The 24,058-nt window shown below is 46.5% G+C and overlaps 1 protein-coding gene across 8 annotated transcripts in view; it reads right to left on the bottom strand.

Moving 5' to 3' along the window:
- Positions 1–491: 491 nt before the first annotated feature.
- The window catches only part of ALKBH4 (alkB homolog 4, lysine demethylase), a 26,158-nt gene continuing 2,591 nt past the window's right edge, over positions 492–24,058 (bottom strand). For 4 of the 8 annotated variants that reach the window (XM_085876837.1, XM_085876838.1, XM_085876839.1 and 1 more), the window contains exons 2-4: positions 18,403–18,499; positions 6,057–6,278; positions 492–2,199 (exon numbers count right to left, since the gene is read on the bottom strand). In XM_085876837.1, the coding sequence (XP_085732963.1) occupies positions 1,465–2,199; positions 6,057–6,278; positions 18,403–18,489 (1,044 nt within the window). In that variant the 5' untranslated portion in view covers positions 18,490–18,499 and the 3' untranslated portion in view covers positions 492–1,464. The remainder of the gene's footprint in view (positions 2,200–6,056; positions 6,279–18,402; positions 18,500–24,058) is intronic. The other 4 variants (XM_085876841.1, XM_085876842.1, XM_085876843.1 and 1 more) reach the window with 1 other exon arrangement.

The raw sequence follows: 24,058 nt of genomic DNA, 5'->3' as shown, positions 1-24,058 counted from the left end.
CAGAGCTGTGATGTTTAGCCCATCTTGGGAGAGGTTTGTTTCACCTTACTTAGCTCATCCAAATTAGTCCAAGGGGAGGGAGCATGTGAGGCAGACAAATGGCAATGCACTTGGATAATGAGCGAGGGTACAATGCTATTCCCATTCTACGATTCATGACAGATTGCATTAAAAAAAACAAAAAAACAACCACCTTAAATCCACAACTTGCACACCGTCATCCAAATGATGGGGGTGTGTGCACACAATTTACAAGTCCACTTCGTAGCTGTTCAAACACTCACCAAACTACACGTGTGGATGGAGCTCGTGTACGATCCGGTTGTATCCACCACAGGATCAACTGAGATTTCGATATCATATTGAACTCCGAGGCAATACAAAAGGTGTGTGACAGTGTGGACATTCAACAGCAGGATCAGTGTTTGCATTTCAGGACATCGATCTCACAGCCATGGCAGTCCTATATTAAATGCCACAAAGGATGAAAATCATTTTTACAACTCAACTTTATTCCCATAAAATTATACAAACGAACATATTCTCGAAAACAGTTGCAAAGCAAAAATGCACGAAGGGTTCCAAACGCCATGCAAAATGGGAAAAAAAAATCTGGTAATACTTTCACAAATGCTCGCTCTGATGCATCCTTGCTGTAAATATTGTCCTGCGTACATGGGGACGTGAGGGTCGAGAGTAATTTCCAAAACTCACTTTCTCAACGTGGAAGGAAAACCTTGCATCACTGAGATGGGCCTGTCCTCAGAAAAACCCGAATAAAACACCAGGCTCGTCTCAAAACAAGTTTCCAACCTGACGTCCTCTTTCAAGATTTCGTCGACACCGGTATGCCCCACTTCCAGGAACCTGTAGTGTATGCCATTCCTCAATCCACTCTCTTTGTATGCGATTCAAAAGCAAATTCTGCACATGAGACATCGTGTTTGAACTCTGTATTTGCTTCCAAAGTGAGAGCACTCCTCCTGTGCAGTGCGTGATAATTTACCCACCTTGCCATGATAATTTAATTTATCTAGCTGATCGAGAAAGGACAATTTCGTTCTGATCAGACAAATCTTAGTCGAGTTATGGTGAAAAATGTTAAAATGTCGATAATTAGGTCACAACATTAAAATTCGGTCAACGCGTGCACTTAATATTTGCATTATTGATGCAAAATTTCATTCCCAAAGTCCCAGTTGGCTCCGAGATACAGCTCAGAAATTTGGAGTGTTGCGAGTGCAGGAAGAATATATATATATTTTAATAAATGATAGTTTAGTACTCCTGGTGGTCTAAAACTCTGTGGTACCATTAAAATTGGGGACACTAATTGTAGAAACAACCCTACACCAGCAATAAGCCTCCCCCTATGCTATCGAGGGAGGGACGGTTCATTATACGGACGACTGTGTCACGGTGGTGAGATTTCGGTGTGCTGGAGTGTAGGATTTAAAAGCCAAATTACGAGACAGGACCATCACAAAATGACTGCACTTTCTGTAGTAGTGCATTTCCCTCGCTCTCATGAACACCACCTGGACAGAATGCTGGTGACAGTTCTCGGAAAGTGATACACAGCCGCCGCGCACAGACGTCCTCACGCCGCACGGCGTGGAGCCATTTATGTCTCGCCGGGCCCGAGAGCACCATCAACGAGCGTGCTGGAAGAGGTAATCGCACACAGACGTCTCGTGCCGCCAATCGCTTTGTGCTACCAGAACACTCAGGAATGGAATCGGTAGTGCGTACGAAGAGAACGTTCAGTGGTTGGTGACCGTCTGATGCTGCAGAAAGTTCATCAAAGCCAATGTTGCTCAAAGCAGGTCTTGATTTTGATGTGGAGACAAATCCATCATTTGCAGAATCTGAAGCATTTTTGCTTTTGTCGACACACTCTTCCAATGGCCTCACCTCGACAAGTTCACCATCTCCCCGGGTAAAAGTGAGGGTGACTGTAGAAAGCAGATTCACGGTGACGAGCCGCTCACCCCAAAGCCAAGCGTCATCCAGGTGTGGGTCGATGGCGGAGCCTCGAGATGGATCATACTCAAGGTGACACTGTTCCACCGGGTTGAAATCACGAAGGAATGGGATCTGATTCATGCGGTGCAAGAGTGGTTGCGATAAAGATGGAAGGCCAGAAAACCCTGCAGCCCGTACTCGTTGTTTCTTGAAGTTCACCTTTGGGCCATAGTCCTGGCAGCAATGGATTTGGTGGAAAAGATTATTCGAGAGGAGAAAGAATAATTGCAGTTGATGTATACAACTTAAAAAAAAACTTACTACAATTGGTCCTCTATCGGGCTATTTTGGATCAACTGAGCACACCCTTATGGAGCCATTTAACCAATGGTTTGCAAATGTAATGGCAAAAAGCTTCTAAATCATGCAGGATGGTCATTATAATGAATGAAAATTGGTTAAAAAGAAATCAAATACACTTCCATGATTATAATTAAGAGTCTGAACTACACCTTACCTTGTGAGACGCACCAAACAAGATCAATACTGGTGATGAAGGGGTATTTAACAATTTCCTTCATTGCAAGGTGCCTTGATGTGTACCAGTCTACTTAGCCACAATCACTCCAACCAGGCTCACCGCTCCCTCTTAAGAGTCCATGACGGACGGAATTCAAAAATACGGAAAATATTCCCGGGCGCTCACCTGGTAGCGGCTGGATAAGATAACCAGGCAACCACTGGTAGGGATGGATGACCCACAAAATATATAACGGCAAAGAAAGTAAATACCTGTGGATTTTTTTTTTAATGGTGTGAACAAACTTTGATACATCACGGGTGATGAACGTTGTGGTCAAGTTTCATCAAAATTGTGTGGTTGCAGAGAAGTTGCAAGTTTTTGTGGACGGACCGACGGACGTGACCTCCCACAAGCTTCCCGGAACTACATTCCAGATTAACTAAAACGTACACACCAGTTTAAAGGTCAAATCTATAATTTGTTTTATCAAAAACAGTCGGTTTCAGCATTCATTGAAGCCAAACAGCTTAGCTACCAATAAGTTATCTTTGATGAACCACATCTGAGCTATCCGGAATACGAGAGAGCGGCTCACGAGTCGTACCCGGTAAGCCGTGGCAGACTTTTTCAGAGGAAACAGAGTGCTGAACGGTAGACGGCACCCTGTGTGACGTCACTCTTGACAAAGCAACTGGGTCACGTACTTTGTGCATGCTGCTTACAAACATTACGAAGACATCATTCGCCATCGTTCTTTACAAGTCGTCACTCTTGGTCAGGATTCTGATCATGAAGTGAAGGATCATCAGAGATCCAGCTTGCGAATGAACATGGTCAGAATTGCATCGTTTTTTTTCAGCAATTGCATTGTCTTAACCCCTACCCCTCCCAACCCCAAGTCCTCAACATCCGTTAGTAGAGTCCCAGGTCCTGTTTGTAAGGGAATTTTATTTCGTTTCTTTTTTTTTTTCCCATGATTTTCCTTTGACAGTATAATCGTCACTTACTGCTAAAGGCACTGTCACACCTTGACGATTTAGCCAGCAATGGCAATGTATAAAAATGTATGTAAAACGTTGGCATACGCTAAAATTTTGATGTTTTTTTGAAAGTTTTGGTCGTATTCATAACGTGTTGGTCGTATGCATAACATATTAGTAACGGGCACAGAACGTTTCGTTGTCTTATAGATAACTTATACCAACGAATGCTTAGCCCGTTGTCGGCGTTCACAACGTATGCCCAACGATAGTTTAACTTTGGCATAGCGTGCTGCACGTATCGCCGACGAACCCATGCCGTAGCTTGTTAAAAACCTGCCACACGCCGATTTAAATCATAACTGCTTGAGAATTGGAAGAGTCAACATCACAGTCACACCTTGACGATTTAGCAAGCGTATGCAGACCTATGAAAAATTTGCCGAACCAAGCTGGCACACGTCGAATACGTTATGGGTAAGTTGTGTATACGTTAAGAGCACGCTGAAAAACGATGAAGTACGCTGTCATATTTCGTGGTACGTCTCGTACGTTGTGAAATTTCAAGCATGCTGAAAATTTTACGACGTACTCGCCGAATGGCTCACACGTTCCGCAACGCTGGGAATAAGTTGTAGGCACGATATGCGATCGTTGACACACGTCGACACAAGTTCCTTGTAAGTTACTCATAAGTCGAAACACGTCGAGGTAATGTTTAGCATACCCGAAACTTATTTTCTCCGTCAAGGCACATTTTCTTTTTTGTCTCCTTGGCTCCGTGAAGGCATGTGACGAAATATCTGTAGTTGTTGTTGCTGTTGTTTTTTTATCATTTACTTTTTTTAGTCTATCACGAATTTTAAAATATATTCGGACATTTGCTTTTAAGTTTCGATGTCGATGTGACAATATCCTCAAACAGAAAATATTCACAGAGGAGAACTAAGAATAAGACATGAGCAAACTGAAGAGGTAATCAGACGTGACGTAACATCGGAAGTTATTGTTTTTTTTGTTTTTTTTTAAAACGCTGCCAATACGCCATTATATGGGAGCTGTAAATTAGAAACGCGTTCAGTAAGTTCTGTGGTCGTCCGGAAGACGTCAATCAAATACGTCTACATGCGTTGGAGGTACGTTACACATAGGTTAAAAATAAGTTTTGGGTACGCTAAGCATTACCTCGACGTGTTTCGACTTATGAGTAACTTACAAGTAACGTGCCTTGACGTGTGTGCAACGATCGTGTAACGTGCCTACAACACGTTACTCATAGGTTATAAATAAGTTTTGGGTACGCTAAGCATTACCTCGACGCGTTTCGACTTATGAGTAACTTACAAGTAACGTGCCTTGACGTGTGTGCAACGATCGTGTAACGTGCCTACAACACGTTACTCATAGGTTATAAATAAGTTTTGGGTACGCTAATCATTACCTCGACGTGTTTCGACTTATGAGTAACTTACAAGGAATTTGTGTCGACGTGTCTCAACGATTGCATAACGTGCCTACAACTTATGGCCAGTGTAGTGGAACGTGTGAGTCATACGTCGTAAAATTTCAAGCATGCTAAAATTTGAGGACAACCACAAAGTACAACGATGAAAGCCAGCGTACTACAACATATGGCAGTTTTTCAGTGTGCTCTTAACGTATACAAAACTTACCCATAACGTATTCGACGTGTGACAGCGTTTTAGACAAATTTTTCATAAGTCGGCATACGCTGGCTAAATCGTCAAGGTGTGACAGCGCCTTAAGACAGCTAAGGTTTCTCAGGAAAGTAAACTGACGGAAAGGTAATTACACGTTAACAGAATTAAACGAATAGTTTGTGGTTATGTTTTTATTTTTATTTTTAAAGTTTTACGAGATGTGCAAACCAACGACTAAGACATGTGCGCAACAAAAAAATACAACGCAAAACTGTATTCATAACAATATTTGTAAACCTTCGCATGCACTGTCTGGAGCCAAGAACTTTTAAATGAGGTATCGTTCAGAATTGTAAGTGGTGTGGTTTCGACGTTTACCCCGCTCAGACACAATCGGGCAATTTGCATTTATACATTATATTATGTTTATAATAAAATAAAATATAATTGTATTCTGTTCTACTTCACTGGTAGAACTTCACTGGTAGATAATTAGATTCCTTGCTTGTCTGTCTGTCTGTCTCTGAGTCAATGGGTGTCAATCCTTTCATATGGTCGAGAAGTCGCTGTTCATCTTTCACGATGGTCTCGTTCGTTGAACGATTGAGGTCCAAAGATCTACAATAGCCTCAGGTGTTGCTAAATTAAGACCTCCAACTGCATTTATTTTTATGGGACTTCATTCGTAAGTACTGGCATTCTACATATGTCAGGAGTTCATCAAGTTGAGGGCTGCCTGTATATACAATTTTAAAAGGTTCTTCTGGATAAACAGTTGCATCGGCCCCACCTATTAGGCATGATATTAGCAGAGCTACAGCCCCCCTACTTATCCGGAGGATTGTACTACAGCCAATGCCAGGAAGATAATTTAATTCTCAATTTTATAGACTTCAATTCAAAAGTTTTTATCCAACAGAATAGCACCTGCTTTCTGCGACCAGACTGTGACGGTTTCCATTCGTCCTTATCCATCATCAATGCTAAGCTCTTCTCTTCTTGTGGAGTAAGGAAATCGGTCCACAGGAACACACCAGGGAAGAGGAGTGCCAGCTGACATTTTCCAGAAACTTCAGTGCCCATTTCAGCCACTGCCAGCCCCATGTGATGATTGTAATGAAACTGCACCTGAAAAAGAACAGGCAGGGCCAACAAGGACAACAAATGGCCTACTTATAATTCTGAAGGTACAAACACCATATGTTTTAATCCCAGGTATGACAGTGCCGATAGAAAGTCTATACACCCCCTTTCAAAATTTTCACCTTTTGTTTCCTCATAGCATGGAATAAAATTACATTAAATCAGACTTTTTTCACCTTTATTTACATATCGTAACCCACAACTTCCAAATGAAAAACAAATTATACAAATTTCAGAAAATTAAAACTCGAATATATTGGTTGAATAAGTGTCCATCCCCCCCCCCCCCACCCCAGGGTTATAACTTGGTGGAAGCACCTTTGACAGGAATTACAGCTGTGAGTCTGTTGGGATCGTTCTCTCCCACCTTGATTGGGCAATATTTGCCCATTCTTCTGTACTAAACTGTTAAAAAAAAAAATAAATCTGTTCTCAGATTTTTTAAAGGAAAATCCTCTATCTTTTTGCTGATGACTCCACCCTCTGTCGTACCATCTCTCATCCCTCTGATCAGCAAGCAGCAGCTTCTTCACTCTGCAGATCTGGGTAAAATCACAAACTTGTCCAACACGTGGAACATTTGTTTCAATCCGGACAAATCTCACACTCTCACTATGTCTCCCTGAAAGAACCGTCCGAACCCCACCCCCCCCCCCCCCACCACTGTTGTGGGCCAGGGGTCGGTGGCGAGGAATGACCGCTGGATGGAGCAGTAGGGCCGTCTCTCACCACACACCGGAATAGAAAGGTCGTCACCCCGGATAACTCCAGAGTCGACGGGTCACTTAAAGGACTGTGGTCGCCAATATTTTGACGGTGTGAGGGAGGGTCCACTTGTCTAATTCCACTTTACTTAAGTACCCACGCCGTCCAACTACCGGGGAAGGCACACCCTCAGCCAACTTTGTCCAAACTGAGTCGCTGTTACAGACTCGGATCTGGCGTAACTGAGCGGAAGTTACCAAAGCCGTGCCGGTCCAAATGAACAATTTACGGCACAAACAGCCTTCCTAGTTCTCAAGCCCGAACCATACTGGGCCAATGAAAGAAACGACAGGCAACGAGCTGGAACATTAAACAGGGGATTTATTTTACAATAGGGAGGGAGACACAGAGCAGACTTGATCACGAATATGCAGGCAATGTACAATGAGCAATCAACACTTGTACAATTTCTACTTATAGGACAGCGCCACCACAGACACACACACACCAAAAGAAAATGGACCCCACCGGGTCTTTATTCGGTCCTCCAGCCGAGGGGATAGACAGGCTGGAGGTCAGAGTTCTGCTGGGTATCTGGCCACCTCGTGCGGTTACACAGACTGCAACCCACCACGGTGGGACTCAAACCCACGACCTGGAATCCAACGAGCCCACGATCCTGGCTGACACGAATGACGATCGAGCACCACGGTCCTGGCTGCCAGGACCACCACCACCATGAGGAACCCCGGAAAAGACCGCAGACCAAGACCACAGACGATGACGACTGCAGACCAAAAGACCAAAGGGCAAAAAGCAAAAATCCCAGACGACGACGACCAATGACACACACCAAGAGCAATGGCGACCCCCTTCTCCTCCGACAATTCCAACCCAACTCCAGAAAACACTCAGGGGAGCCCAGCGATTCTTATCCCTACCCCGGACGGGGTGGGGTGACCGGTTCCCTGAGGTAATCTTTGCCCTGATTGGACAGGGTTTTGTGGGGTGAGGTGCTGGCCATCTGTGATTGGACAGGGGGAACCCCTCCTTTCCTGGGTGGAGTCGGTGTTCTGAGGTGAGGAAACCCGCCCACGTCCGTGGTCGAACGCACGTGGGCAATGGCGTCGATGGTGCGAAGAAGTGAAGGATCGATTTGTTGGCGTTGGGTATTGCAAAAACCTCACGAGAAAGAAACTTCGCAGCGCACACATGCAATTCCCTTTAGGCATAGGGACGGGACCCTAACTATAAACACATACTTATTGAAATAACTAAGCTCGGGACTACTGTCTGTTTGAGTGCAAATGGCTGCCAGATTCGTAACAATACTTTCTCAACAATCCTCTTGAGGAAGTCCTTTCATTCAAGCTTTTGGGTCTCACGATCTGCCATGATCGTTCCTGGGAAAACCACTTCTCCAAGCTGGCCTCCAAAGCCAGTCACCGACTGGGCATCCTCCGTCATGCAAAGTCCTTCCTTGGCACACCTGAGCTCCTGTGCACGTACAAACGGCATGAAGGACAGGAGGGGCTGTGTGTGCAAAGTAAAAGATAAAGAATAAGTACAAAGGCCTGCCTAAAAGCCCTCACAATGCATTTTGTCTCATAAACCCACTATGCAGAAGAGAAGGGCTATCTAAAACAGATACTAATGAAATAACTGTCTCAGGACCGCTCTATGTTGTGTGCCATTGCCTTTGGGAGTGACGGTTTTGCAGAACTGCAACAATATGCACCAGGGAGAATATGATTGGTCTTGGGTCATTTATTGTCACCAAGGCCGTGCCTCCGTTATGCCTCTTGGTGCTTAAAGGAAGGCACACATTCACACGCCCAAGCACACTATAATTTCTCTTTTGTCCTGTGTTTCCAAATGACTTTGCCTGGATTAAAAGGCAGCATTAAGAATCTCCATGGAAACTGCCACTGCCAGTTTGTGCCATTCGATAGTCTCAGTATTCGTTGATTCCATTTTCACTTACCCTGTCCTCACCAACTATTATTTATTACCTCCCCCATCTGCAATGGATGGAGGTTATGTTTTCACCCATCTGTCTGTTACTTATGAAAAAAAAAAAAAATCAAACATTTTTCAAGTATATTGGTTGGTTGCGTGCGTTAATCTGTCTCTGTCTGTGTCTGTTGGTGTGTCAATTGACGACAGATCACAGTTTTCGTCTGATCTTCACAAAACCACCAAATGGTAGAGTTGGTCATAAGCAAGAAGCCTATAGGTTTTGAGCATGAAAGATCAACAAAGGTAAAATGTCAACAACAGATCGATTTCTAAAATCCTCCATTTTCATCCAATCGACTTGAAGCTTGAAGAGGATTTGCCCATTTGGTTGTTGTATTCAAACACCAATGATTTTTAAGGTCAAATTTGTTTTCGGGATTTCACAAGTATCGTGCTACGCACGACATCTTTGGCTGTTTGTGTGCAGGATATCTCTAAACGTTGTGGACGGATTCAGATGAAATTTGGGGTGCAGGTTGGGTGTGTGTGCGACAAGGATGAATCGATTTAATTTTGGTGAAGGTCTGAATCCAGATGCTATGAGAATTGTTTATAATTTTTGAAGCGATTCTTCACCGTTAGGAGATGGAGCCAAAAACGAGATTTCAAAAATTCCTTTACCCTGGCATTGTGTGCTCCACCAAGTGCCCTTCTTGTTAAACCTGTGTTGCTTTTAAAATGAGTACTGTGTATTTTGAGCTGAGATTTAATCTTCCAGCGGAACTCCCCTGCCCCCCCCCCCACAACATAAAAGCTCGAGTGCTGAATTCGCTCCACGGTTAAATTAAACATAAACTCATTGTGAGGGATGATCCGCACAAGTACAGAATCACCCGAGCTTAGCATCTTGGAAGTCAAATGATCAAGCGGTCTCGCGTCACCCGTTTCAAGACATATGCTGCATGTGTTGGTGTGCAAGTCAATGTGTATTACAAGTCGATTGGCTAATTTTATCATTTCTCCTTCCTTCATTCATAGATAGTCGATTTGGAGTAGAAGATGAAGTTTGATCAACAGCGGTGGCTCACAAAACTGTCAGTCAGAACAATAGACGTTAATTCCTCTCCGACACAACGCATCCATTGCTCGCTGCGGTACTTTCAGGGTCATGAATATTAGGGCTCTTTTGTGCATATTATTTGGACTCACCACAAACGCATACAGACAAGACAGCAGCATCCAAGATGTCATTGAAAGCCTGGACTTTAGTTTTGACCCAGGAAACCCGTAATCCCAGCGGCTGCGACTCCTTATTCAGCACCTCGAGGGCCCCCAAAAGGATATCTGGTCTCCACAAAGATGACTGCATCATCTGCAAAATCAAGGTCAGAGATATTGACATTCCCAACCAATGCACCGCAGCTTGATCTCTCCGACATCCTCCACAGAATCCAGCCCATCACAAACACTGAAAAGTGGGGGGGCTAGTACACACCCCTGACGAACTCCAGTAACAACTGGAAATATGTCAGAGATGGTACCACTACATCTCTCAGCACCAGAGTATAGTTCAGACATCAGACCGATCAGTTTTGGTGGCACCCCACGAAGACCAAGAATCCTCCAGAAGGCATCCCGATTCATTAAATTAAACACTTCACAGAGATCAACATTGGCTGCAAGCAGCCCCTGCCGAAACTCTCGTCTGCGTTCAATGAGGACCCGACGAGCAAGGATACGGTCAATCGTTGATCTCCTTGGTGTAAAGCCCGACTGCTCTGGATGCTTGTGCTCAAGCAGATGATGACGAACCCTATCAAGAATTATCAGGGCAAAGACCTTGCCCGGCACTGAGAGCAGCGTTACCCCTCGGTAGTTGTTGCAGTCTTGGCGATCACAATTCCCTTTCCAGAGAGGGACAACAAGGTCCCTCTTCCAGTCAGTTGGGATGATGCCTGTGTTCCAGGCAGAGCATAGAACTGCATGCAACGACACGAGTGCAGGAATTCCACTAGCCTTGAGAAGTTCAGCATGGATGCCACAGATCCCAGGAGCTTTCCCCCATTTCCACCCGTTCACCACAGTCTGCGTATCCACAAACAAAGGTGGCTCACAGTGACTGGAGGGTCAGCAAGAGGGACAGTAACACCCCTGACATCCAACTCAACAGCTGGTGGATCAGTCTGGTACAGCCGTTCAAAGTAACCGGCCCAGCGGGCCTTCATTTTGGAATCCTCTGTCAAGAGCCGACCACCATCTGTGCCAACCACACCGAAGGACAGGCTTGGATGAATGCAATGCGCGAATTTCCCTTTAAGCAGAACAAGAATCACTTGACCACAGGTGATGCTCTACCCCCTCACATAGGCCTCCTTTTCCACTCTCAGTGCACGTACAGTTTTACGCCTCAGCTCCCTGAAGAGCTCAGCTATGCCATCAGCCTGGCCCTGCGACTCTGGTAAATGGTATCCAGTATCCGTCGAGACAAAATTCTTCTTCACACGACAGTGAGTTCTAAGACATCCAGCGGCAACATTAAGGATGGTGGTCTTGAAGGCACTCCACAATTCTTCAGGATTCCCCAAAGCACCCAGACCCAGTGCCGGATTAAGCCTCAGCTGGCCTGAAGGCACATTTTGAAATTTTAGAGAATGGCCTGAAAAATTTAAATTAGATCTCGGGTTCATGGAAATGGACCCCAGACAAAAGATGAACCGATTCAAGAAGAAAATATTTTATACAAAAGACAAATATTTAATGTGAAAAGAAAATAGTTTATTTAATCCCTCTATACAATTTTCAGTGTATGAATATATGCATGACAAAACACGTACAGATTTGGCACTTTGCTTTACAGTTTACTAGACCTTAGATTGCAACCTTGTGCGCTTTTACAACTGCAAACTCTTCGATTACGGAACTGAAGTCCAGTTCTCGGAGCAAATCACTTTCAATGAACGAAAGGGCCAACGCACCAACGTTGATGCATGGTAGAACGCTTCACATCTTTGATTCTTTTTAGCTGCGAAAATGAGCGTTCTCCTGAACAATTGGTGGCCATCAGTGCTAAGTATATTCGGAGAGCCACTTCAGTGTTTGGAAAGGCTGCATCAACTCCAGTGGTGTGCAGCAGCACAAACATATTGTTGTGGATTCTCGCCCATTCGGCGCGCGGGCGACCGCCTTTAGCTAAATTGCGGCCACGCGCGCCCACCAAAGGAGCAATCCAGTCGCAGCTTTTCGGATCAACGCCGAAACCCAGTTACGGGTGTTGTTAACCACACCACAAACCAGCCAACTCTTCTGTCCACGCGCTACAGGGTCGATCGCCGAATTGTCGATGTACCTAATTATTCGCGCTGACAGAAATGCCGGGGATTTACACTTCAATGGAGTCTGCACGAAAACGAGCCGCTTTTAGCAGCTCGTTCCGTTTGCGATTGCCGAGCGGTTTTATATCGCCAAGCCCCGTCGGACCAGATGTACGTTTTATCGGCTATTAATTAGCCAGCTATTTATTCCGAATGCAATTCTGGCAGTCAATGGAGGAAGGGACGCAACGAGCAGGTGACATTTCAAAAATGGTGACATTTATTTTTGCATGTATGCAATGAATGGGGGGATGGGGACAAGACACGAGTAAAAACCTTCAGCCGATATCTATGTATTACGTACATGCACTTACAACAATTCTACTTACGAACAAGGCGCCACAGACTTTCATGCAAAAACCCCAGAAAAGAAAGATAGAACTGGGCTCGTAAGCCTTTAATGTTCCTTGGAGCTGGGATGACCGAAGGAGCTCCGCGAGGCCGTGCAGGTTACCTTTGTCGCCCTTGAGGAGACTCGGTCTTTTTGTCGGCGACCCTCCGTATGTCTCTGTTGTCAAAGCGGCAGCTGTTGTAACAGCGGCTTGGTTGGTCCAGGGCCTAGCAGCGCGGCCTGGTCGATCGGGCCTGGCCGACGACGCTCCAGAGGAGCGAACGGGCCTTGCTATTTTAAAGTTGATGCTCTTTAAGAGCCCGCTCACTCCTTAGCGTCGCTCGACCGACTCGGGGCTCGATTGCCCGGAACGTTATGTAGCTGGCTGGCGACCTCGCTGCTGACTCCAATGGCCAACAAGGACCAACAACTTGGTGACTTGGCTGGCTCCGACGAAGAACGAACTCCACTCCTCCGATCAACAACCACCGTTTGGACTCACCAACTTGACTGCCTCCACCGAGCAACTCTGACTTCGGCGTCGAATCGCACCTTTTTATAGCGCGGAGGGGTGAAGCCGCTGTGGGCTTCGCCACCCGAAGGCAGCGCTTGCCCCTTTCACCCTTGAACTTTCACCCCCGGCTGGCTCCGCCCCTTTTGTCGTTTTGCAAGTCATGCGCGGCCGTGTTTGAAATCACTTTGCCGCTGTCGAGGATGCCATGTGTTTGTTTGTGGAGATGTTTGTTGGGATGTTGTTGTCGGTGAAAAGATGGCGGCGACGTGGAGATGCTGGTGAGGAGATGTTGTTGTTTGTGAAGAGATGCTGGTGTTTGCGGCGAAGGTGGTGAGGAGATGATTATTTAAAATAAAGATAGGAAAGAATAACACTACCTCAAGATTCACAGCCCGGCACACGAATAAATCCCGTTATACATCGGTGGGGAAATCGAACCTGGACACACACTTATCAACATAACTGATCTTCGGGGAACCTGAATGGTGTTCTGTGAATTTCCACAACCGTAACACTATGCTGTGCACACCCTGTTGAGGGGGAACTTGAGGGCAGTTTGTTTTTGTACCAGCAAATGAACTGACGGAACTCTGACGCAAAATCAGTATTCAGATCCTTGTGATACACACTGACAAGCCCTGTAATAACAGTGTTGATATCCTCATCGGTCATAGAGTCAAACTCTGTCAGAACGCTAAACCGCTGCAGCATTACAGAATATGCCACTATGCGTTTCTGCAATGCACTTTGCAGTTGGTCAATGATGACATAAAATGTATTAACTTTGAATTTTTGTTGGCCCGTCATCCCTTCTGTGGCATCAGTAGCATTTCCATCATTGTCACGCGTCTTACGCTTGAGCATTCGCCGACTTTCGGATTTGGAAGTGCTGTTGCTGCAGCGATCACATGCTTGTTGCTCATAGAAATCAAAATTTTATCTGCGTGCATGTAAAAACTCATTCAAACTCTTCAGCAGACAAATAGCCGGTGTTTATTCTATGGTGGCACTTTGCAACAACCTGCTGCAGCAGTTAAAGCGCTGCAAAATATCATTCCAAAGTTCACACATCAGGGCAACTTCTATGGTGCCCATCTTTTCTGCCAAAGAATCTTCCTCATTTCGTGTCTCCCTGTTCTGATTTTCATCTGCAGAGATCTCTTCGAGAGCACTCTGGAACTGGCGGTAACCGCGGAACAGAGCTTCAGTGGCATCAGCTCGGGCAGACCACCGGGTATCCGATGGGTGTTTCGGAACAAGGCACCCAGGTTGCTGTTCCACATGGGTCTGCAGGACACCCCAACGGTGCGTGGATGCCACAAGAACGTATACAGGCGCTGCAAAAACCCAAAAAATGAAACCGCTTCAATGCAACAATCCACCGCGGACTGACCAACTAGGTTCAAAGAGTGACCTACAAAGGGAATGTAATCAACCAAACTGTTCTTGTTCTTCAAAATTTGCTGCATACCATTGTACTTGCATTGTCATACATCTGACCACGGCAATTGTCAAAGTCGATGTCATAGTCCTTCAAGTATAGGAAAAGAGTATCAGCAAGATTCTGTCCTGTATGACTAGAGATACTCATGAACGTGAGGAAACGCTCGACAGGCTTGTGATCTGTCATGTTGACGTAGCGGAGGATGATAGTGAGCTGGTCCGTATGGGCAATGTCTGGTGTGGAGTCCACTGAAACGGAGAAATACCGCGACTTCAAAATCTCATCCTTGATGCGACCAGGTACTTGCTTGCCCATCATAGCAATTAATTCTTCGCAGATTGCTTTTGACAAATAAGACGTGTGACCGCAGCCCCGATTGGCATGGTAATGGATGTGCTGGGACAAAAACGGATCAAACTGGCCAATAAACTCCAAAATTCCCAAGTTGGTGCTGCTGGAGCAATAGGGATGAAATAAAACCATGAACCATGAAAATTGCTGCTGGAGCCAACAATTTTGTTACTACCTCGAAACGACTGACCCCTCTCGCAAAGAAAAGCAATTGTGGCAACACAATGTGTCAACACATTTTTCCAATAGCTGCGCTGCTCCAGCATGTTTTGATGCAATTGCTTATCGACTCGACTGGCATCAGCACTCCGCTGACAAAATGTTAGAACTGATTCTATGTGCTTTGGGCTGATTTCATGGGCCTTCAAGTAATGAGCCGTATTCTTCCAATCTGTAAATCTCGAGGCAGAAAACTGTGCACCTCTGTCAGAGGAAAACAGAGTGCATGGAAAACAGAAAACGCAAGCTTTGGCAGGAGAATAAACCAACCAATCACGATCAACTACCTCCCCATTTGGCAAGACCCGTTTGAAGGCACTGGCATTAAGAAAGCGATTCACCCCAGAGTATTCGCGCTTCGTTTCTGGATAACTGTCATCCAAGTTCCGAAAATGGTCAGTGCCCAAGCTGATGCACACATGGCGCAGTTTGTCTGTGATGTTACCAAACAACCCGACATCGTTGGGAATCAGTGGAGTCGATACTGAAGCACCTTCGCCCCGAGTGTCACCATCGTCGGCCGCCCTGTCTTTGACAGGATCAACTGCGGGGGATGTTGAAGGGGAGTCTTTAGTTGAATCTATATCATCATCACCACCAACACCACCATCTTTCTCCACCATATGGAAAAACGATGTCAATTTATGAGTCTTCTTGAGTAGTTGATCTTCCTTATGCAACTCCTGAGCTTGCTCCCAACCACCTTTGCGTCCTGACATAACGATGGATTGAATCTGTAAATAGAACATCAGATGTACAAGTTTTAAAACCTTTTATTATAAAATACAAACCACATTAAACACTATACAGTGTTTAACTCACCTCCGACCACATGTCTAATGGCGACCGTGTCGAGTCGGAGGCGGGGCGGGGAAGACGCCCGCTCCCTGCCGATTGGCTTAGGAGGGACGCCATGCCAACGCTAGACTCCGCCCACACACGCGCCTGCTGGCTGACATGAGCCAAGCGTCATGGCGTCAGGATGGACGTGAAGATGGCGTTGTTGTTGTTGCAGGAGATGGGGTATTCCAATAACAAATCGCAGCGCATTTGCACTTATTCACCCATTGGACCAGGGGGAGAAGCTATCTATAAAACACGTACTTATCGAGATAACTGAGCTAAAGGAACCTGTATGTTGTATGTGATAGATTTCCAAATTTGTAACAATATTACGAGACCAATAAGAATTGTATGTAAAAAAAAAAAAAAAAAAAAAACAAAAAAAAAAAAGTTGCCTAAATTTTGGTGGCCTGAATTTTTGGCTGGACCTAAAGCACAACATGCCTTGTCTGCCTAATGGTTAATCTGGCTCTGACCAGACCCCCCGCCCACAATCTCTACTCAGCCTGTTTGCAAACTCCTCGGCTGCCCTCTCATCCTTGAGCTTGCCAACATCCATCCGAGGCTGGGATGGTACCATTCTCCGAGGCTTCAGCTGCAATTTCAGAGTTGCAACCACAAGCCTGTGGTTGGTATTGAGGAACTGAGCACTCCAGTAGACCCGGTCATTCTGGATCATCCTCCAGGGACCATCAACGAGCACATGGTCAATCTCCTTTGCCACACCACCAGCGTTGGAATACCAAATCCACCGATGAGCCTGTGGGCACTGAAACCATGAACGGGCCATCCTAAGTCCATGACTTCTTGCGAAGTCAAGGAACTTAGTGCTATTCTGCTTCACAGTTTCAGACCAATGGGGACCAACACACGTCTCACAACCATCCCTATCAGTTCCAGTTGATGCATTGAAATCCCCAAGACTGGAAGAGAATCTCATCTGGAGCACTGATCACCCAGACTTGAGCGTGGCATGGAATGCATCCTTCATGGTGAGATCACTCGCCTCAGGTCGGAACACATCCAGAGACCAGGGAAATGACACCCAAGGAGTGACGAATCCCAAGTCTCATAAATACGCTCGTTGACCGGTGTTACCTCAATTATCATTGGAGTCAGCTTATTGGACACAGCCACAGCAACTCCTTGAGCACGGTAACCATCGGAGTGACCAGACCAATTGTAGGTGTAACCACCCGCCATCATCTCGCCACAATCCAGTCTCCGAACCTCAGAGAGTGCTGCAATACCGATGTTCAAATGGTTGAGCTCAGATGACAACAGAGACAGGTGATCATCCTCTCTTCGGGATAGGACATTCCAGGCACCCACCCGAAGGGACCGTCTCAGGTTAACCCAAGGAGACCGCAGTCATCTGGACAATACCTCAGCACCACCCTGACATACACCACTGCAATCTGACCTTGGAAGGTTACCCTATGTTTTTCCTCCCATTATCAAAGAGTGGGGGTCCCAAAGGCTTTGCCCCAATTCCTTCATCTGGTGATCTGCCCTGCAAAAGGAAGCTGCACAGCAGGTACTCCCACAGAATGGATTTTCAGTTTTCTTTGAGTCTTTCTTGTACTTTGTAGTGTGAAGAGTTTTACAGGGGCCGGAGTGCAAATCCTGCCACCAACCTCCTAATACAAAGTAACCCAACTGCAGGAGGATGTCCGCAGACACAGTTGGGCACTAGATTATGGATGGCCGTTGGCTAACAAGGAGCTCCTCCACCCTTTGACAGGTTTTGTTTTTAATCCTGCTGGGTGTCCATATCCAAACACCCTCCTCACCAGGAAACCTGGTGGGGGAGACGGTTTCGTCACCGACAACCCAACCATGAAACACGTTTGTGCAGGTTTACATGGTACCTCCAGCAAGTCATAGATTTAATCTGGCCTGACAATTGCCTATTGACACACCAAATTGCATATCAATTGGACGTTCCATCTCTGAGATCTTTGGGGTGGGGGGGGATTTTGACCCCCCCCCCACCAGCCTAAATGCATTTCAATAAATCCCAGCCTGAATAGGGTTAAATTAACAATTAATTTCAGTAAATATCACACTGCAAATTTTTTCATTTCTGCAATTCAATGTCTGAAACCACAGTTAAATCGATTCTGAGTACAAGTCGAGGCCTGGACTTCCAGGAAAAAGGTATTGCCTTGTATGCCGTAAAATACGGTACGTAACGCATGCACACACTTCATGCTCTATTTGGTCCAAGCTCCTCAGCAAGCAGCACGCCGACCCTCTTGGTGAGCCAAGGGTATATGATGGATGCAATCCATAATCTTTTTGTGACAATGACATTTATAAATGGTGCTAATACACTAGAGAAGCTTATTCATCAGCAACACTGTGTTGTTTGGTCCTTTTTATCAACTTACTGTTGCCTTTGGCAGAGCAGGTCTGGGTTCTTCTTTGTGCTCACACACCAAGCAGCTCCGCACACCTTTGCATCCACATGTCGTCATAGCCAATCAGCTGTATGCATAAAGTGATTGTGAGTCTTAACACAATTGTCTATCCTATCATAATAATAAAAAACTGGAACTGCGAGCAAAACTGTGAGCAGTGATAACGGCTTCCAAGTCTGAAATCAAAACAAGCTTTATGTCTGTAGTATGTCTTTCGTAAAGAACTTGATCGTCTGATATTTATGTAAGGATTCCAAGAAACATTGTTGTTTCAGAGAAGTGGTTTAAAAAAAAAAAAAGTTTTCCTTCTCTTCAATATGGCCGTCAAACTACATGACTGATGTCATCGTTATCAACAAATTGTTCCCAATGGGTAGTCAACCGTATCTGCATGGTTTCATATCGATCAGTTTTGAAGATTTTTCAAAGAATTTTTTTTCAAACCATGTGACTGACATCATAGTTTTCTACATTTCTTCCACATGTGCATGCGATCATATTTTTTTTTTAAGTTTCACATCGATCGGTTCAACGGTTTCAGGGAAATATTTTAAAAATATGATTCTTCAATCCAATATGGCTGCCAAAACACATGACTGATGTCATTGATCCGTTCAGCAGTTCTGGAGAAAGAGAGGTTTAAAGGTTTTCCTTAAATCCAAGATGGCCACCATACCATGTGACTGAAGACATCATTGTTTGCAAACTTTTTCACACATGGGAAGTAGATCATACATATGGTTTTCGATGATCGGTTGAGCGGTTTCAGAGAAGAAGAATGTTGAAGGTTTTCCTTAAATCTAAGATGGCCACCAAAATGGAGACCAATCAAAAAGGTCAACCATGACAGCACACATTCCAAAGATGTCTGATAAGTCTGCAAAGTTTCAGTATCACTTGTCTTACCATTTTAAAGAAACAAGTCACAAAGGCAGGAGCTGGTAATAGTGTTATACTGAACAGACAGAACTTGCCTGTTGGGCACGTTTAATGTCAAATTATCCATGGATGCAAGTGCTGCAGCGTTGATGGCTGGTGAAAGGGGTCAGGTCAGATCAGGTATGGGAGCATGCTCCGGAGCAGCACATCGCTGCGTTCACTTTCCGCCGGTAGCCCAGGGGTCTTCATCTGGCCATCTCCCAGGCAGATGCCTGGCCCATCGCCATCTCCTTGAGATGCTGATCAACCTGCTGCAACCACAAGGCACGTGGTTGGCCCATTGGCCTCCTCCACCCACGAGGCTCCCTCACTGAGAGAATCTGGTGAGCAGAATCATCGTCAGGAAAAGGAGCCACATGTCCATACAGCCGCAGCTGACGCTCACGGTCTATGCAGGTAACAAATCTCATTTGAGTCTCTCTCAGCAACCGCTCGCTGGACACAAAGTCTGACCAGCGATAGCCAAGGTTTCTCTGGTACCAAAGGAATTAAGTCTCCGTCTAAAATCCCTGATCAGAGTCCAAGTCTCAGATCCGTAGAGCAAGAGTGGAAGCACCAACGACCTGAAGACTCACTTTCAAACTGCTGAATAGGTACCGACAGCACCACACCCCATGATCCAGTGAATACACGACTCCCAAGGCCCGACCCAAACGTCTCTTTACATCTGGCTCACAGCCAGCAGAATATCACTGCCAAGGTAAGTGAATCTCTCCACGATCTCAACATCCTCACCACAAACAGGTACAGACAGGACAGCAGCATCCAATATATCATTGAAAGCCTGGATCTTAGTTTGGACTCAGGAAACCAGTAATCCCAGCGGCTCAGACTCCCCATTCAGCACCTCGAGGGCCCCCAAAAGGACATCCAGAGTCTCCGCAAAGATGACTATCGTCTCTGAAATCAAGGTCAGAGATCTTGACGTTCCCAATAGTAAAATGGGGCTGTCTGAAACGACACTATTTTGAGCGACGTAGCTGGATCAGCACATACCCAGGTATCCAGTGGAATACCTTCAATATTGTCTTCAGATTGAATGGATGGCGGAGACATGACATTCTTGGACAAGAGCATTCCCAACTTTTCTGCAGGTGTAGGTAAATCCAACTGCAGAAATGTTGTCGAATCCACACCAACACAGAGCATCAGACATCACCTCCAAACGGGCCTGAGTTACGGCAGCTTCTTCCTCCTGCTTCAGCTGTTTTGGATGTATCGGGTGCTGCGCAGCGTTCAATCGTTGCTGCTCGAGATGCATCTATTGCTCTTCCAGTCGCAAATCGAACTTCGTCCAATTTACATCTCATGGCAGCTCTGACAGAGGCCTCGACTGTTTCTACTTTGGTCTTCAACAAGAACAAAGACTTGGAAGAGTTGGATGAAACCCGGCAGCCAGAGACAGACCGCATGTGGAGCGAGCTCGGCATGGCTACTCTTCTTCCTCCCGGCGGCGACACGAGTGTGAAGTCTGGTTTTTGCTGTCCTTTAACGGCCGACGTGTCCTGATTCTTGAATAAAAATGCTCCAGGCAGTTTAACCAACACTTGCAGAGGTTTAAATCACTCTTTCTTTATGGTGTCAGGTCAGGTTCAATCACTCCTGGTGTCAGGTCAGGTTCAATCTGTGACCTGCTACAGGTACCATGTAAACCTGTACTAACCTGTTCCATGGTCGGGTTGTCGGCGACTAAACCGTCTCCCCCACCAGGTTTTCTGGTGAGGAGGGTGTTTGGATATGGACACCCAGCAGGATTAAAAACAAAACCTGTCAAAGGGCGGAGGAGCTCCTTGTGAGCCAACGGCCATCCATATCTAGTGCCCAACTGTGTCTGCGGACGTCCTCCTGCAGTTGGGTTACTTTTTATGAGGAGGTTGGTGGCAGGATTTGCACTCCGGCCACCGTAAAACCCTTCATTCCGCAAAACGCAAAAAAATCTGAAAACCCACTCCGTGGGAGTACCTCCTGTGCAGCTTCACTTCGCAGGGCAGCTCACCGGATGACGGGATTGGGGCAAAGCCTTCGGGACCCCCGATCTTTGATGATAGGAGGGAAACCACGGGGTAACATCCCTGGGTCAGATTGCGGGAGAGTGTGTCGGAGTGGTGCTGATGTGTCGTCCACCAGACGTCGGTCTCTTCGGGTGGGTGCCTGGAATGTCCTATCCCTAAGAGAGGATGATCAGCTGTCTCTGTTATCATCTGAGCTCAAGCGTTTGGACATCGGGATTGCAGCTCTCTCTGAGGTTCGGAGACTGGATTGCGGCGAGATAATGGTGGGTGGTTACACCTACTATTGGTCTGGTCGCTCTGATGGTTACCATACCCAAGGAGTTGCTGTAGCTGTGTCCAATAAGCTGACCCCAATGATAATTGAGGTAACACCGGTCAACGAGCGTATTATGAGATTAAGGATTCGTCACTCCTTAGGTGTCATTTCCCTGGTCTCTGTTTATGCTCCGACTGAGGCGAGTGATCTCACCGTGAAGGATGCATTCTACGCCACGCTCGAGTCTGTGGTTGATCAGTGCCCCATACGAGATACACTTCTAGTCTTGGGGGATTTCAATGCATCGACTGGAACTGATAGGGATGGTTATGAGGTGTGTGTTGGTCTCCATGGGTCAGGAACTATGAATCAGAATAGCACTAAGTTCCTTGATTTTGCAAGAAGTCATGGACTTAGGGTGGCTGGTTCATGGTTTCAGCGCCCACAAGCTCATCGCTGGACTTGGTATTCCAACGCTGGCGTTGTGGCAAAGGAGATTGACCATGTCCTCATTGACGGTCGTTGGAGGATGATCCAGAACTGCAGGGTCTACCGGAGTGCTCAGTTCCTCAATACTGACCACAGGCTTGTTGTAGCAACTCTAAAGCTGCACCTTAAATCCTGTACAATGGTACCATCGCAGCCTAGGCTGGATGTTGGCAAGCTCAGGGATGAGAGAGTAGCTGAGGAGTTTGCGAACAGGCTGAGTGGACACTTGGGGGGGTCTGGGTGCTTTGGGGGGTCCTGAAGAGTTGTGGAGTGCCTTCAAGACCACCGTCCTTGATGTTGCCGGTGGATGTCTTGGAGCTCACCGCAGGGCAAAGAAGAATTTTGTCTCTCAAGGGACACTGGATACCATTGACCAGAGTCGCAGGGCCAGGCTGAATGGCAGAGCTGAGCTGTTCAGGGAGCTGAGGCGTAAAACTGTACGTGCACTGAGGGTGGACAAGGAGGCCTATGTGCGAGGAATCTGTGAGGGGGTAGAGCATCACCTGTGGACAGGTGATTCTCGTCCCGCTTACAGGGGAATTCATGCATTGCGTTCATCCAAGCCCATCCCTCGGAGCACTGCAGTTCGAGCAGAGAGTGGTAGGCTCTTGACAGAGGAGTCTGAAGTGAAGGCCCGCTGTGCCGGTTACTTTGAGCGGTTGTACCAGGCTGATCCCCCAGCTGTCGAGTTGAACGTCAAGGGTGTTACAATCCCTGTTGCTGACCCTCGAATCAACTGTGGTCCACCTTCGCTTGTGGAAACACGGGCTACGGTGAACCAGTTGAAACGGGGCAAAGCTCCAGGGATCTGTGGCATCCATGCCGAACTTCTCAAGGCTGGTGGAAATGCTGCACTCGTGTCGTTGCATGCAGTTTTGTGCTCTGCCTGGAACACAGGCATCATCCCAACTGAATGGAAGAGGGGCCTTGTTGTCCCTCTCTGGAAAGGGAAGGGTGATCGCCAAGACTGCAACAACTACCGAGGGGTGACGCTGCTCTCAGTGCCGGGCAAGGTCTTTGCTCGGATAATTCTTGATAGGGTTCGCTATCATCTGCTTGAGCACCAGCGTCCAGAGCAGTCAGGCTTTACACCAAAGAGGTCAACGATTGACCGTATCCTTGCACTTCGTGTCCTCACCGAACGCAGACGAGAGTTTCGGCAGGGGCTGCTTGCAGCCTATGTTGATCTCTGTAAAGTGTTCAATTCAGTGAATCGGGATGTCCTCTGGAGGATTCTTGGTCTTCGTGGGGTGCCACCAAAACTGATCGATCTGATGTCTGAACTCTACTCTGGTACTGAGAGTGCTGTGAAGTGTGGTGGTACCATCTCTGACTTATTTCCAGTTGTTACTGGAGTTCGTCAGGGGTGTGTACTGGCCCCCACACTTTTCAGCACTTGTCTGGACTGGATTTTAGGGAGGATGTCAGAGAGATCAAGCTGCGGTGCATCGTTTGGGAATGTCAAGATCTCGGACCTTGATTTTGCAGATGATGCAGTCATCTTTGCGGAGACTCTAGACATCCTTTTGGGGGCCCTCGAGGTGCTGAAAGGGGAGTTGGAGCTGCTGGGATTACGGGTTTCTTGTGTCAAAACTAAGATCCAGGCTTTCGGTGACATCTTGGATGCTGCTGTCCTGTCTGTGTCTGTTTGTGGTGAGGATGTTGAGGTCATGGAGAGATTCACTTACCTTGGCAGTGATATTCATGTCTCTGCTGGCTGTGAGTCAGAGGTCAATAGACGTCTGGGTCGGGCCTGGGGAGTCATGGATTCACTGGATCATGGGGTGTGGCGCTGCCAGTACCTGTGCGGGAGGACGAAAGTCCGAGTCTTCAGGTCCTTGGTACTTCCAGTCTTGCTCTCTGGATGCGAGACTTCGACTCTGACCAAGGATCTGAGATGGAGACTTAATTCCTTTGGTACCAGGTCTCT

Source organism: Eptatretus burgeri, chromosome 4, assembly GCF_056783735.1.
Source record: "Eptatretus burgeri isolate ZD-2024b chromosome 4, Ebu_testis_v1, whole genome shotgun sequence".
Lineage (NCBI taxonomy): Eukaryota > Metazoa > Chordata > Myxini > Myxiniformes > Myxinidae > Eptatretus > Eptatretus burgeri.
Note: the sequence above shows the minus strand (reverse complement) of the source record. Positions and strands in the feature narration are given on the sequence as shown.